Source organism: Lottia gigantea (genome assembly GCF_000327385.1).
Source record: "Lottia gigantea unplaced genomic scaffold LOTGIsca_76, whole genome shotgun sequence".
NCBI lineage: Eukaryota > Metazoa > Mollusca > Gastropoda > Lottiidae > Lottia > Lottia gigantea.
The window spans coordinates 189,977-206,349 of record NW_008710536.1 but is presented as its reverse complement, the minus strand read 5'-3'; the positions used below and the strand labels follow the sequence as shown (position 1 = coordinate 206,349).

Genomic DNA, 16,373 nt, shown 5'->3' with positions numbered 1-16,373 from the left:
CAAGGATAAACTATTGAAAATCAGTGAAATCGAAAAATATTTAGTATGATTTATTGCCATTGTTCTTGAAAACGGTTCGAATTTTTAACTCGTAAACACTTTAAGCACAATTCTGGATGGATTTTAACGAAACTTGCTGTGACTGTTTGTAATCAGCCAATGATAAACTCTATCGAAAATCGAAATATCGAAATTTTTTAGTAGGCCTATGAGTTATTGCTCTTGGGAATTGTTAGCCTGAAGAGGGCATGATTCTCGACGGGTTTTGACAAATCATTGTAATATTGTTCAGTATCACCCCAAGTTCAAAAGAAGATTGTTACTGTACTGCCAAATATTTTTTATCAAAGCTGCCGTATATAACCTAAGCTGCCAAGCTATCTTTTTTTGATGAAAAACCAACCATTCCTGATGCTTCATCGTTTCGATAAAAACATGGCGCCGCCCCGGCTCGATTGCAATGGCTTATGTTTTGTGTTATTAGAATATCACTAATATACCCAAGACTCGGATTTTTCTCAACTTTTCTTTGCTGTTTCGGAACCATTCTGACGGCTCTTAATCCCTTACAATTTTAATCCTTTCCTGATGTTTATATATAATATCAGGTACAATAATAAAGTATTTTCACTGTTAAAATATCAGAAAAGTATTAAAAAATTGATTTCGAAATTGAATGACAATTAAATCAATTCTGGAAATTAAGTTAAAAAAAATATTGTCTTCAAAAATCAATTTGAATCAGTATAAAGAGCCATGTTTGCAGAATTTGTTTTTGAAAAATCTGGGGCGTAAGTTATTAAAAGTGAATTGTACTTAGTCTCTGAAATCAATGAAGATAGCTTGCCAGGCTGTCTTTAGTGAACAAAGTACGAATTTTCTCATGTTTTATTAGTTTAAATTCAATGATATATATATTTACTGCCAGTTATCTATGCTGAGTAATTCCTCAAAAAAAATTTAAAATCAATATCAATAACCCAAATACATCAAATCATTAAATCACAGAGCTCTAATATCAGGGGCTAAAAATTGTAATAATAATAATAATAATAAAATCTTTATTAGGGTGAAAATTTTCCTGGCCTTTTACAATTTTGCCCTTCAAAGGAACACAACAGAAACTAAAAACAATAAAATTACAATCACAAAAGCAGTAGAACTTTTAACAGTTACATGTATATACATTTATCATTCATCTGATTATGTTGTTCTATTTTTTCAAGAAAGAGATGTTTTTTAAATTGTAAAGAGTTCCATAAACAAGGGCCTTTATATTTCAAGCTATTCTTATATATTGATTTAATAGGATTTGAAATAAGGAATCTCTGGTTAATGGATGCATATGGTGTGTTTTTATATTGGAGAATATTTTGAAGATAAACTATCTAGACAATTACGGTTTGCTATTTTAAAGAGAAAGATGTATTTTTTGACTAAATGTCGTTTTTGAACTGTAAGAATATTCAATGATGTGGATAAGGTTTCATGGGAGGATGACAGAGGAGAAGGTTTAAGTACTGCTTTATTATTAATAAGCCTAAAAACCAATTTTGAAGTCTATTAGGGGCTGCTAAAGAATAATTATTACAAGTATCACAAATGGTGGAGCAGTAATCAATGGGGGACTGAAAATGAACGAAATAGAATAATTTAATAAGGTTTGAAGGAATGAGAGGTTTAATCTTGCGCATTTGAAATAATTTCTGATTTAAAATTTTACAAATATAATTAACATGTTTATTCCAATTAAAATAACACCCAATAGTTTAAATTCTGTGACATTTTGAATTTGAGAATTCAATAGTTGTAAAGAAAGATAATTTCCTGGAATTTTTAATTGATGATTTGAGCCAATTAACATAGTTTTTGTTTTCTATTGATTTATGACCATAGAATTATCATGACACCATTGAACGGTTTTATTAGTTTCTGATTGAAGAACAGAGTTTAAAACGCAAATATCTAAAGATGATGAATACATTGTAGTATCATCAGCAAACAAATCATAGTTACACGTAAGAGGAAGTGAAAGATCATTTATAAAAAGATGGAATAACAAAGGACCTAAGATAGATCCTTGAGGTACACCAGAAGTTATGCATTGAAATGTCGATTGGTTTTGCCCAATTGAGATACACTGGTTTCTGATAAGGAGGTAGTTCCTTTTGTGTTCACAAGAAATGTTGACGGACCGACGGACAGGGGCGACGGAAATATACGTCCACATGGAAATGTAGACGTATAAGAATCAATTAGACGCGCTAAAATACATGTAAGGTTTTTAGTGTCTGGACAACCAGTAACATTAATCTGAATTACTGCGATGGAAAAATGACTTGAAAAATAATTTTTATCTGCTTAGTTAACTTATATTAGTTTATCATTGGCTTGAACAACAACAAAAAATGGGAAATCGCCAAAGAGAAATGTGTTTGAGTTATATTCGGCATTTCTCGGCAGTTTCCGTAAAACGGAATCTGTGTCAGTAATGAATGGTAAATTTCGCTGTATCATCTTTTTGGGGGAGCCTTTTCCGGCATTTGGAGTGATTTATCAAGTGATAGTAATATTGCAACCTGAATAATAGGCCCATAGATTTAGAGCCCTTTAGCTTTGGATGAAGAGGGGATAATTTTCACACTTACTCATACATTTAATGCTATGATGTGACTATTGGTTATCCAGTGATACTTTTCATTATCATTTTGGATCCGTAGCCTATGAAGTTTTTGTTTTCATTGACTTCATTTACAAACACTTGTAGTCCTGAATGACCAGTCACTATACCAGAATCACTTGACAATCTTGACACGATTCCGGTAAATACTCTAATGATGTCTGTAATAACAATTTGCGTAACTCAAAATTTTCAAATTTAGTTTCCATGGTCATGATATATAGAGAATTTCTCATGAGACAAGAGTATACATATTAACGAGATTTCTACAAAAGATGGTTCAAATTTAAACCCCAAATATCATATAGATGGGTATTTCGTGCTTACTGGCATGTGTGATTTTTTCGTAAGGTACAGTTTTCTGCAGCACCGTAAAATATTTGCCCTGTGTTTGTTGTGTGAGGTTTTTGCAGCTCTAAAGATAATAATGTGCCCATGTAGAATCTCCATCCCAATTTACGCTTAAGGTTCCCGGGCAGCTGAATGGAAAATCGTCTTGTATCAATTCACAGGTTGAGACTCCATTGACTGAAATAAATACAAAAGTTAGGGATTATAACATAGTACAAGTATTGTCATTATATAGGCTCTTAGCCATTTCATTCAAGGAAGGGATAGAGCATTTCTCCATTGTGTGGAATCGCATGCACCACAGACATCTTGCTGAAAGTTGGATTGTTGCAAATCGATGCTATCATTGTCCCCGATAGACCTACACATGAATCTAAGACACCACACGCACATGGAAGTCCATCTTCACTTCGTCTTATACTTTAATAGCCACCTTTCTTTATCATGAAAGATTGTAAATGAAGCGATTTGATTTGATTGTACGTAAGCGAATACAGCCAATCAGAGTCACGACATAAAGTTGGTAAACCGTTAACAATAATCAAATCGTTGCATTCAGGGATGCAGAAAGATTACTATTGCAGCCAAGGTATAAGACGAAGTTTATAGTAGACAGTGCCCCTAGACTGGGGGTACAAATAGGGAACACTTAATGGGGGGACAATGTCGAGTCTGAATTCAAACTGCGGCAACCCTGTCGTGGCGTCATAATCGCGAGCCTCTCTTGGACGTCTGAAAGGGTAGTTCCACGAAAATTTTGAAATATTGAATAGAAAGTTGGTTATTGCAGTCAAGGTGGTTTTAGACGTAGTTCGTAATAATTGACATTGTGAAGATGGGTATTTAAATATTGGTTTTCCATGGCGCGGTATATAAAACGTCTGAATATTTTTCTTCAATAGCTCAAGTTCACTCATTTTTTCAACATCAAAATCTAAAGGTCCTAGAAGTGGCGGTAGTCTAATCTTTAATAGTGCTTTTGTTATCAGCAAATAGAACCATTTTGTAATAAAAGGCCGATCCCTATAGCGATTTGAATTATATCCATACTTTTTAACGATAAATTGAATCCATAACATCCATTTAGACTTAAACACAGAACAGCACACTCGATATTAGTCCATACTTGATATACATTTGATGTATTTGTTATTCGCCTACCTTGGCTTTTTGTAAACGTTGATTCTGTAATGAATAATAACAATAAGAAGATGAGAATGATTATGATGATGATGATGATGATGATGATGATGATGAAGATGATGATAATATATAAATAGTTAAAAATAATTTATACGCAAACTAAATCAATGCCAGTTACACTTTATCAAAAGCCCCAAGTTTTGCACTAATTGCTTATTTGTTAGAAAACTTTCATGGCGAAATGTATTCATTGATGAAATCGGTAGGCAAAATTTGTTCAATTGCTGATTTGTCTTAAAACTTGTATGCTGAAATGTCTTGATTGACGGAGTCCGGGACTAAAAGCTTTGTACTAAATGCTGATTTGTCTTAAAATTTCACTTTGAAATGCCTTGATTGATGGAATCCGGAACTAAAAGCTTTGTACTAAATGCTGATTTGTCTTAAAATTTCACTTTGATTTCACTATGATTTTTAGACGTTTTGCCAGAAAATGCGTGTCAGAATTCACCAAATCAACTTTATTTTTTGAGAGAACCCTTCAGATACTCCATAGAAGTCTTCTACAAACCTATTGTATTTTGAATCTCAACCTCGATCAAATATTAAAGCATAGAATTAGAAAATATCTCATCTTATCGGAATATAATTTACTCCTCATGGTATACGGATTTCTATTACATACTGGTGAATGTGACAAATCCTTTGTAAGTTTCTAACATCAATCTTAAAACCATATCTTTAATATAGAATATCTATAGGACGATATCCCTTAAACTAAGACTTTATCTTCTCTTACCATTTATAAGTTCATTAGTCTGACCGATTATCCAATAACATTCTTCGTTTCCTGAAGATTTTCCAAATCCAATATACTTGACCACTTTAGAGAAAGAAATACTGTATACCAAATCTACACCAGGAATTGTCCCTGTACCAAATTCTAGTTGTGTACCGGTCCATCTTATCCATAACCATGAGTATTCTGTTGGAGTAACTAAATCACTCGTGTGTGTATGATAATTAAACATACAATCTATTCCAAGAGAAACTTGTTTAGGATTAAAGCCGGTGCTAATCGCAATCATACCTACATTAGATGTATCATTATATAAATGCAATTTAGAAAACTTGTCTGATTTTAAGGCAAAAACCAAATGATTTTTTTCTGTAACATTTTGTATATATGACATTTTAAGTTTAGACGTAGTAACAAAATAACCACAATCTGAAATGAAAGGAAAATATTTTTATCGTAATATTAAAAAAAACCCCGAGATTTTGTGACTCGAACATCAGGTGTTCCGAGAAGCAGACTAGTTGATAACGATATAAAAACGATAAATACAATTAAAACTTAAAACCAAATCCAAACTTTACAATTAGCTCTTTCTTACCTGCTAATAAAAACAAATCCAAGATAAATAACCATTTTAAATTCCAGAGTAAAGAAACAGTCCACATGATTGTTGAGAATATATGGCAATACTGTACCAACTTGTCATATAATAATGAGAACTGTAGTTTAAAGCACTTGTATTCAAGAGACGATTCTTCGGTTGTTAAAATGCCATATATGTATATATTCTGTCCATGAATATTTTCATAATGTGTTATTCCACGAGAACATGTATAGCGAAACTATAGAGATATAGATTTACAAACAATGAAAGATTCCGAGTCTATAAAATTTTCGCTAAGTAAGATTATTGAAGTCAAGGAATAAAGGCGTACCATACTAGTTCTTAAAAGTCTGAGATAAAAAACAAAAGCTTTAGAATTATACAATGGCAGTAGTATATGAGCTCATAGATTGGTCGCATTTCTCCACATTCCATTTCATTTCATGGGAAAAATGCAACCAATCTATGAACTCCCAAAAAAAGAGACCTAAATTCCCTACATTTCATAAATTCTTACAGCAAAACATCCTACATTTCATAAATTCTTACACTTAAAAAAGACCTAAATTCCCTACATTTCATAAAACATCCTACATTTCATAAAATTCTTACACCAAAAAACACTTTCAATCAATTTCCTACATTCCATCAAAAAAAGCATATTAAAATAATGTTTTGGAAAAAAAAACAATTTTCTACTCAAATTTTAAACCTTAAAAATGGCAAATAAAATACTAGATCCAATCTTTAGATTATATGATCCGATTCGTTATTCATTTAACAAGAAAAAAGAGGATTATATTATCATCTCACCCACTGTTGGTTCTAAATCCCAATTGAATGATGGTGGTAGAATTACTTTCGAAATAAATTCATTATCGAATTGGTTGCTTCTTTCCGATGCTTATTTCAGATGTGATTTCAAAATTAAAGATGGAACTCAGAATCAAGTACCACAAACTAATACAACGTTAGGAAACAATTTCTTTCCATCTTTATTTAGCGAGATGGTTTTGGAAGCTGGTTCAAATCCGATAGAAACAATCAAACACCCTGGGGAATTCGACACAATGTTGAAAACAGTTTTATATCCTAAAGATTTCGATTCAGTCTCAGGTTGGATACCCGATGTTGGTGATGGAAGTGTTTGAAAAGAACCGGTAAGAAATGTTGCAAATGATGCTGATTTAGATATTTAGAGAGTTGTTGCTCGAAACACAATAGAAAGAGTAGGACGAGCAGCTAATCATGGATTTGAAAAACGAGTACTTCAGTACAATAATATTGTTGAGAATATTAGGTGGGGTAATTAAGTAACTTGGAAATTATATCCTTTATTCGGTCTGTTGGAACACAGAAAGGTTTCCATAGGGTTACCATATAAAATTCATCTACAAAGAGAAATCAACGATGATAAGATATTCTTTGGAGAGAATAGTTCAGATGCAAAATTAGAAATAACGAATCTCCAACTTTTCATACCCATAATAACACCATCAATTGAAGTAGAAACGAGAATATTCAACTCGTTAACTAAAGATATTGAAATAACTTTTCTTCATCGTAATACAGTAGATAGCATGACTTTAACGGGAGAATCCACCACGTGGCCAATCACTAACACTATTAAACCAGCAAGATATTTAATGGTTGGTTTCAAGAACTTACCAGATTCTCAAACGAATAACAATAATGTCTTTAGAGTGGCAATGAACCAAACTCAAAATCCTTTAATCCATAAAGTTCAAGTAAGATTAAACAACGATAATTATCCTAACCAACCTTTAACAATTAATCCAACCACAAAGGATTATAATGAATTGTATAGAAACTATAAAAATATGTGTGAATTATTTGGAAATCTACCTCAGTTTGAATATGTAGATTTTACACTTAATCATCCAATCTTCTGTTTTGATCTATCAGCTCACCAAGAAGATCTTTTCAAAACAGGAGTGAACATAAATACTCATATTGAAAAAACACAAGGAGATGTGACAGGTTAGTGTTTATTATTGGAGGAAGCAAAACATTTAATTAAAATAGCAGATAGAAGAATGATAAGAATTGAGTAAAAAATACACCCTTAAAAATGAAAGTAGAAACTTTAGTTATGAAAATAATAGAAGCTATTGATACAGCTTCCCCAACTGTAATAACTTTCAATGGTAAAAAAATCAACATAACTAAAAAACTTATTGATAAATACAAAAATTGTAAAGTCAGAGATGATATAGATTTAGAAAGAATTGACGCGAAAAGAAGGTGGATTTTTACCTTTCCTTCTACCTTTAATATTTGGTAGTATTGCAGTGGCTACTGGAATAGCAAAAGCCGTCAACTCAAATAAAGCAGCTGCAGTAACAGCAGCTGAAGAACGCAGACATAATTTAGCAATTGAAAAGGAGGCACGAGGTTCAGGAGAGGGAGAAATGATAGGCACAATAAAAGAATTTGGAAAAAGATTTGGGGAAGAAACCAAGAAAACTGTTAAACAAGGATTAAATAAATTAGTAGATACTGGAGAAGGAATATTTCTTTCAAAGTATAAAGGAGAAGGAGTTATTTTTGGAACAAATTAAAATAATAAAAAATGGGTAAAAAATTTAATCATTCAGAAATATTTCCTAATAACCCTATGCTCATGTGTATATGCGGTAGTTCCGGTTCTGGGAAAACTCATCTCACTTTTAACATGTTGACAACACCAAACCTTTTAGATTTCGATTCTTTGTATATATACACAACAACGCCAGAGCAATCGTATTATCAATTTCTCAAAGGTTTAGAATATTTACCAAAGAAAGATGTTCAAGACCTATTTCAATATTACGAAGAAAACGAAGAAGAAGTGGAAATAAAAGATATCTTAGATAACTACATCGAAGGAACGAAAAATGTTAATGATCTAGACTTGTCTAATATTGATAGCAAACGAAAGAACTTAATATTGTTTGACGACTGCGTAGCGCAAAGAAATCAAGCTGTTCAACAAGAATTCTTCACGAAGGGAAGACATCACAACTGTCACTGCATATACCAATCTCAATCTTTTTACGGGATGGATTCTATGTTTATTAGAAAAAATGCAAATTGTTTTTTATTATTTGAATTAAACGATAAAGATTTATCTCAAATCATTCAGTCGATAAATCCTGGAATGGACAGAGATGCATTTAAAAAGGTTTGTAAAGCTCAATGGAAAAACCCAGATGATCATGGATATATATTCGTTAATACTAGAAAACCTGCAGGTGAAAGAGTTATGACAGATATTTGTTAAATTTTATTGTTTTTAAAATGGAACTATTTCAACCCATATTAAAATCTCAAGAGGATATTAAAAAGAAATTAGCTTTAGAATATAAACCTCCTATAGAACCCACACCTCCTATAGAACCTCATCAAATAGAACATACCATTGAATATGATGGTATTATAATTAGGACAGAAGATGATATAAATCCATATTTTTCAAACCCTCACCCAGATTTACCACAGAGCATTTCACCAATTGTTGTTAATGATGGGTTATTGTTTAATGGATTTAGAATAAAATTTGAAAAATTTTACCCTTTATTCAAAAACGATACAAAAGACTTTACATTTACAACGACAGAAGGATTAATAGATTTAATGAATGGGGGGGGGGGGGGGGACCTGGTATTGCCGATTACAAGGATTTAGTAGCATACTCAAAATTTCTAAAAGAAATTAAAAGGACAGGACCCGACACATATAGATCGAAAGAAGTTAAACTATTTATAAAAGCAATTGAACATCCTGTACACGAAGTTGACGAATCGGGTGATTATAATGAAGACAATCCACCAATCATACAAGAAATAGACGAATTCGAAGATATGTTGGCATCTGGACATGGTATAACGTTTTTATCCGATAATAATGAAGAATTGCTTAATAGATTACGAGTAATATTAGCGGCAATGAAGGAATGACATCGATCGTGCAGACAATATAATGAAGTAAATTGTATATTAAAAAGACTCCTAGAGAAAGGTATCATAGATAAAAAATGATTATAAAAGCGTGATTAAAAATGTCAAATAAAGAACAACTATTCGTTATCACCTCAAATAAGTCAGACATTAAATTATCTCTAGATTATGAGTACGAACTCGATCGCAATCAAGAATATGAATTGGGATTAAAGTATTTCTCTGTTTACAATTCCATTAGAAATATCAACGAAAAAAATAACCAAATAAAAATATTCAACAGATAACGGAGTTACGTTCAAAACCATAAGTTTACTACCAGGAAGCTATGAATACATAGCCATTAACGAATACCTATCTGAATATGGAGGAAGTGTCAATGGTAAAAACCATATTGAATTCGAAGGTAATTTGAATCTGAACAAAATAAAATTAATATTAAGAAATAATAGTCAAGTTGATTTCAACGTTGAAAATTCATTGAATACGTTACTAGGATTTGATAAACGAGTATACACCCAATCCACTTTAGCACCACACAAAGCTAATATCGAGAATGATATCGATGTCATAAATATACATTGCAATTTGATAAACGGTGGATTTTTCAATAAATACAAACGTCAGATTATTTACCGTCTTCCAACATTCACTGTACCGATAGGATATAGAATTATAGAGAAACCATTTCAAACGACGTATTTACCACTTAAGTCCTTTATGATTAAAGATATAAATCTGGAAATCAAAAGTGGTAAAAATAGGTTTATAGATTTTGGTAACGAGGAAATTGTTATTCAACTTCATTTAAAACAAAAAAATTAACACTCTTCATTCTCTTCTTGAATAGTTAGATAATCAAAATCATCAAATTCATAGTTTTAATCTATGTTCAATTCTTTTCCATCGTTGTAAGGATACATGATTCCTTCACTGTTTGGTGCTTTTCTCTTAACGAGATTTAGATAACTTCTAAAAACTTTCTTTTGTTTATCATCATCCTTTGACATAACTACTCCATTGGTGAAACTTTTTACCCAAGGTTTCTTAAATTCATTCGTTACATCGAGTCCACTAGCTAATCGAATATAATCTTCTACGGATATCTTATCTTTAGAGTAACCCTTAAACGTTTTCTTTTCTTTTAAAACACCATCGGAAGTTAGAATGATATTGTATTTAACATTTGGCGCTAAATATAAACCAAATATAATTCCACAATCACCATAATCATTCTTTCCTTTACAATAATCATTTTCGGACACCAACCCACCTTCATTTAATTTATCCCAATTGCTAGACGAAATGTATAAACTATCGGTATCCGTATAGTTCAGGCTTATAAAATCCATCTATCACGCGAATAAAATTATTCATTATTTTTTTACTGTGAGATAAAACGAATGATCCCAAATGACTAGGTGTTAGTCGTGTAGATTTAGGAGGAATAAATTCTTTTTCTTCTTCATTTATCTCAACTATATATTGACTATCATTTACTTTTTCATAGCTTTTGACGTGTGAATCATAGTTGGCTTTTAAAGTCGCTTCACTCCATAGATGTCTCGATGTATTTATATCCTTCTGAATAGATTTACCATAAAACGAATTACCTAATAATTTCATGCAATTACTACCTACGATATTACCTTCTCGTTTATATATATTTCTTAGATCTCTCAAAATTAAAATATAATCTCTATAGGGTGGAGTTTTAAAATTTTCTTCGTAAACTATACCATCTAATATTTTAATAATTCGTCCACCGACTTTCACTATTTCTTGAATATCGACCGATGTTAAAACGTCGTGGCAGAGACCATTTCTGAATCTGATTTTAGTGCCAGTTTCCTTTTTACCTTCTTTATTCGTGAAAGTGATTTTATCTTTAGCTGGTATGGGTTGGAAGAACATGTTTTTGGGATATTCAAACCAGACCTTTAAAATAGCAGTTCTAGGTCTGAATTTGTTCATTAAAGAGCTTGACAAATTCTTTATTTTCTTCCGGTAGAAAGTGTCTACCACTTTCCGCTCTCGGATATTCGCTATCTAAATCCGACATGGCGGAAGCGTACAAACCGTTAGCGTCAAATGCCATCAGTTTAGTACATTTTATTTTTTTAAGTCTCGAATGAACCTCCGTTTTATCTTTCGTGCTAGCGCTATATTCTTTGAATAAATCAATTATATTATCAGTGTCACTTGCATTGTATTCCTTTAATATATTACAAATTTCATCCATTTTATTCGTTTCAAATGATTTTCGATTTACCGAAACTCTTCCTCCTTTAATACTTTGTCTGATAATATATCTTATAAAAGGGTGAGTATGTGAGTAAACTTTTTCTACGTTTTCTTTTTCGGTGTGTTTCGGAACCATTCTAGTAGTTTCATACCATTCTTCTTCAACCATTTCTTTATCGTAATGATATAAATAATACCAACCCTTTAAAGATAAAGAAGGAGCCGTTAGATTATTGGAAATATTCTGAAATACAACTTCTTTCATTGCTTGATTGTATTTTATCAAACAAGCTCCGAGACATAACGTATCTCTTTTAGCGTAAGGTTCCCATTCGTGTCTTAAAGATTCCCAATTATCTTTAGTGTATTTTGCAATATAAACATCCTCGATCTTTCTCAAATTCATTGGTAGATTAGATGAATTTCCCCATGCTGCCAAACTAGATGTTTCGTGTTGATAGGAACATATGAAATTAATATTTTGTAAATAATTAGAGTTACCCTTTATTTCTTTCTGTCTTTTCCATTTTTCTGTAAATCTTCATCAGTGAATGAATTAGTTAAAGGTAGAGACAGGATTCCTCTGGGAGTTTTTAAAGGGCATTGTGTTAGTTTTTTTACTAGCGTTATGAGCAATTAATGTTATTCTTTTTTGATCTATTTTTCCTAAACGTTGTAACATTTGATCGATGCAATCTGTACCTACAAATATTTCTACTATATTATTCATGAGTTTGTTGTAAAATTCTTCTGGAATGGGATCTGATTATTTATTCTGTTTAACATTTTTCTTAGTTTTTCTAAATTAATTAACGTGCAAGAATAAGGTATGGCTTTATTTTCGTTATAGGTTTCGCAATCCCATGCATAAACAATCATCGGGAATGGTTGGAAAAACGTTTAGTTTTAGAGGTGAAACTTGCGTTATCGCATAATCATCTTTACAAGTTCTCCATACATTTTCATCGTAATTATCTTCTATTTCTTTAATGGCTAAGGTTTTGTTATTTCTTCTTATCAAACAGAAATGTTCTTTGTGTAAATAAAATACCCAATCTAATTCTTCGGATACTTTCTTTGGTTGAAAATGTCTATGTTTGGGCATATAAATTTGAAAATAAATATTAAATTTCTTATTGAATTCGCAGATTCTAGCAGATGTCGTAACTCCTTTTCTGTTTGATTTTGAAAAACTGTTGATGAAATCTTGAAAATCTCTCGTGTAGTCTTCGTTTAAAACACGATTAACGCACTTTACAAAGCAGTATCCATCGCTGGGTATATAACAATTCTATCATATATTGTTGTCTACTTTCGAGTTCCATTTTTTAGGTAATTAAATTAAGTGAACTTCTGATAAAGCTGCTATGTGTTTATTAATAATAACTTGAACAGTTACTAACGATATTTGTTCTTTCGAATCATTAATCTTATTCAGATGAACTAAAAATTTTGGTTTTCTAATATAGATTGATATATTAACATATGCATCATCTCTTATTAAAAAATTTTGATTTGTTGACTTTTATGAATATCAATTGAGGTAAATATCATTAATAACAAAATATAGTTTTACGTATTCAAAGTCTATCGTTCGTAAAAACTCATAACTGCTTATATCTTTTTTTTTGGTTCTGGATTTCTAATAATATTCATTGATGTTGGAGTTTCCGTCTCCAATAACATATCAAAATAACTCAATGTAAGTTCATCTTCTTCATTATCTGGTATGATTAACATTCTAAACCTATCTATATATTTTCCACTCGTTTTAATTTCATATGAGTGATCATTCTTATTGTTTTCATCGTTATTTTCAAATTCTTTAGTTTCTACATTTTTTATACCATTGATAAACTGAAGAACTTTACGAGCGTTAAATTGATTAGATGAAAAAGTTTTTTGTCTGAAGAATATTGAATCAACTTTTACCTGAAAAGGGAAAGTTATTTCAATTATAAGTTTTCCTCGGAAATTAAAATCTATTACACGATAATGATCATCATCATTTTCAAAAATATTTCTGGGATGAATAGTATATTTTGGAACAAAATATACTCTAATATTTGCTGTAAATCCATATGTTTTATATTCATAGTCTTTTGATTTATCAATATTATTAGTAAAAGAAGCACTAAAAAAACCCAAATTTCTAAATGGAAGATTGAAATAATATGATTCTTTCTTGAGAAACTTTTTTTCTAATGCGACTATATTTTTGTCCTGTTTCAAAACTAGGTTATTAATAGTGGTTATCTGTTGTTGAATAACACTATCATCAATGTTCTGTATTTGTTGATGAATATAGGTTTTGATTTCGCTATCATCTATGTTTTGTATTTGTTGTTGAATATAGGTTTTGATTTCGCTATCATCTATGTTTTGTATTTGTTTTTTAATATTTGTTAGTTCTTTTTGTAATTCACTGTTAAGTTTAGTTTCCAGAGCATTTAATTCCTGTTGAAACGTATCTTCATTTTCATCTGGAATGTTATCTATCAATTGTTGAATGTCTAATTTTTGTTTTGCAATCTTATCCTCTAATTTAGATATTAATGAAATTAAATTTTGTAACTCAGTTTTATTTGCTACGTTGACTAATTCTTTTTGAATAAAACTTATTAATCTTTGTACCTCTTGTTGTGGTTTAGTATCATTAACAAAATTTTTATTATTTAGTTGACGTTTGAAGAATCTTTTCACATTACTTATTTTATCTTCTAAATGGTTTTTATTTACTTCAATTGAATTTATTTGTTCCCGTAAATATTTCTTGTGAACGGCGTCATTATCGTTTTCCGGAGACTTTAAATTAGTTATGCTAAAATTGTTCATATCTAAATCACCTCGAAGAGTGTCACCGATTTGATCCACAAAGTAAGGTTTCGCTTTATTTATCCACGCTGTAGTGTTAGGTTTTTTAGTTTCTAAAGATAAAGAACCTAATCCAAACTTATTCGCCATTTTTATTGAGTTAAATTTATTACAATTTCTTCGAATTGTTTTCCTAAACTCAACTGATATAAAACCCAAAGTGAAAGCTGACCACAAAACTTTTGTCCCGGTAATTGAATTTGAAAGGAAAAACATTTGATTGGTTTATTAGTCAATTGCATTATCTCTTCGGTAGGTTCTAATCCGTAAGAATCGAAGAAATATAAGTCAGAGTCTTTGTACAAGGCAGAATGATGAACTCCTTTTTGATCGGAAGTATTTAAATTTGTTATTGCGTAAAATTTACCTTTCTTATATTTCAGATCATTTATTTCATCTTTCATACAATAATAAAACGGTGATATATTTGACTCATTCGCCCATCTCATAAGTTGAAAGTTTGTGGTTGTATCGGTTCCATATTTATCGAGAAATTCATTCATTTTTAAAAGTTGTTTTTTTTTAAAATATATACGTAGTTTGTGTTTGAAAAAAAATGTATTACATTCTGATAAAACACATTCAATAATATTTTGAACATAAATTTAAATTTAAGAAAGCGAAAATGCTTGTCTACATCTCTTAATCTTCTATCAAATTCTTCATCATTTATTTTTAAAAGTCGGTTTCATTTTGATAAAACCTTCCTATGATTTGTTCTTTGTCTTGATCGATTAATTCATATGTCGGAGGTGATGTGGTGTTTACTTTATCAACGATGAATATTTCGTTTGTCCAGTATCCAACGTAACCTTTTTTGAATTTGCTTTTATATTTGAAAATACGAACTCGATCTCCGACTTTAAATTTGGGTTTGATATTTAAATTCTTTATTTCATTTTCATAGTTATGTTGCGCGTTAATTGACTTTATAATATTTGGATTACTCGAGGCTTCTGTTGGTGTGACACCTAAAGATGAATGAATTTTGTTATTGTATTCATCTACAACCTCTGGTAATATTTAAAGACATTTTTGAGATTTCAATTCCGTGAATTTTTTGAATAATTTATTTTTTAGAGTCCTGTTAAATCTTTCTATTACTACAGCTTTACCTTCGTTATGCGTGCTGTAAATTTCAAATCCCAGATATTTCATATTTTTGTTATAAAATTCACTTCCTTTATCTACCCACAGTTTTTCTGGATGTCGGTTCGATTGTTTCATAATCGTTTCAAATGCGTGTTTGACTGATAATCCCGTTTTGTTTTTCAAAGGAATAACCCATACATATCTCGTATACAAATCTATAACTGTTAAGTAATATTTAAATCCTCTTTCGACTGGCATATGAATTAAATCGGCTGACCATATTTCATCTTTTTCAAACACTTTTACTTTTAAAAAAATTTAGTTTTTCTAAATTCTAACCATGCCTAATTTCATCTTTGCTTTTAAGAATTTTATGATTAATGCTCTTTCCATTCTCTCTTTGAAAGTTGGATTTGGAATATTTTCAAGTTCGATTATCATTTGTCTGTCTGCTCCGTGTCTGAAGTTTATGTCTTTGTTTCTGTATAGTATGTCGTGTTTAAGCGCAGCGGCGTCAACTCTATTGACTGGTTCTTCCCCTGGTTTGGGTTTATCGTTTTCGTCTAATCGTAGATCTAACCTAGTACCTGGACCGGTGTAATTATGACCGGGAAGATGTTTTTCTCC

General features: G+C 30.9%; 7 protein-coding genes across 7 annotated transcripts; 3 read left to right on the top strand and 4 right to left on the bottom strand.

Moving 5' to 3' along the window:
- Positions 1-2,680: 2,680 nt before the first annotated feature.
- LOTGIDRAFT_168493 (hypothetical protein) lies at positions 2,681-5,638 on the bottom strand (the record flags this gene model as incomplete). The annotated part of the gene is made up of 4 exons (XM_009066378.1): positions 2,681-2,841; positions 4,193-4,216; positions 4,974-5,402; positions 5,572-5,638. 4 exons carry the CDS (start codon positions 5,636-5,638, stop codon positions 2,681-2,683), a joined length of 681 nt encoding a protein of 226 aa, XP_009064626.1.
- A 658-nt stretch (positions 5,639-6,296) lies between these two features.
- LOTGIDRAFT_168492 (hypothetical protein) lies at positions 6,297-6,728 on the top strand (the record flags this gene model as incomplete). The annotated part of the gene is made up of 1 exon (XM_009066377.1): positions 6,297-6,728. One exon carries the CDS (start codon positions 6,297-6,299, stop codon positions 6,726-6,728), a length of 432 nt encoding a protein of 143 aa, XP_009064625.1.
- Positions 6,729-7,157: 429 nt separating this feature from the next.
- LOTGIDRAFT_168491 (hypothetical protein) lies at positions 7,158-8,159 on the top strand (the record flags this gene model as incomplete). Its single annotated transcript, XM_009066376.1, has 2 exons — positions 7,158-7,578; positions 7,891-8,159. The coding sequence occupies 2 exons, from the start codon at positions 7,158-7,160 to the stop codon at positions 8,157-8,159; spliced, it is 690 nt and encodes a 229-aa protein (XP_009064624.1).
- Positions 8,160-8,170: 11 nt separating this feature from the next.
- Positions 8,171-8,860, top strand: LOTGIDRAFT_131801 (hypothetical protein; the record flags this gene model as incomplete). The annotated part of the gene is made up of 1 exon (XM_009066375.1): positions 8,171-8,860. One exon carries the CDS (start codon positions 8,171-8,173, stop codon positions 8,858-8,860), a length of 690 nt encoding a protein of 229 aa, XP_009064623.1.
- Positions 8,861-10,417: 1,557 nt separating this feature from the next.
- Positions 10,418-10,888, bottom strand: LOTGIDRAFT_168489 (hypothetical protein; the record flags this gene model as incomplete). The annotated part of the gene is made up of 1 exon (XM_009066374.1): positions 10,418-10,888. One exon carries the CDS (start codon positions 10,886-10,888, stop codon positions 10,418-10,420), a length of 471 nt encoding a protein of 156 aa, XP_009064622.1.
- Positions 10,889-11,490: 602 nt separating this feature from the next.
- On the bottom strand, positions 11,491-12,186 carry LOTGIDRAFT_168488 (hypothetical protein; the record flags this gene model as incomplete). Its single annotated transcript, XM_009066373.1, has 1 exon — positions 11,491-12,186. One exon carries the CDS (start codon positions 12,184-12,186, stop codon positions 11,491-11,493), a length of 696 nt encoding a protein of 231 aa, XP_009064621.1.
- A 1,208-nt stretch (positions 12,187-13,394) lies between these two features.
- On the bottom strand, positions 13,395-14,744 carry LOTGIDRAFT_168487 (hypothetical protein; the record flags this gene model as incomplete). The annotated part of the gene is made up of 1 exon (XM_009066372.1): positions 13,395-14,744. The coding sequence occupies one exon, from the start codon at positions 14,742-14,744 to the stop codon at positions 13,395-13,397; it is 1,350 nt and encodes a 449-aa protein (XP_009064620.1).
- Positions 14,745-16,373: the final 1,629 nt, after the last annotated feature.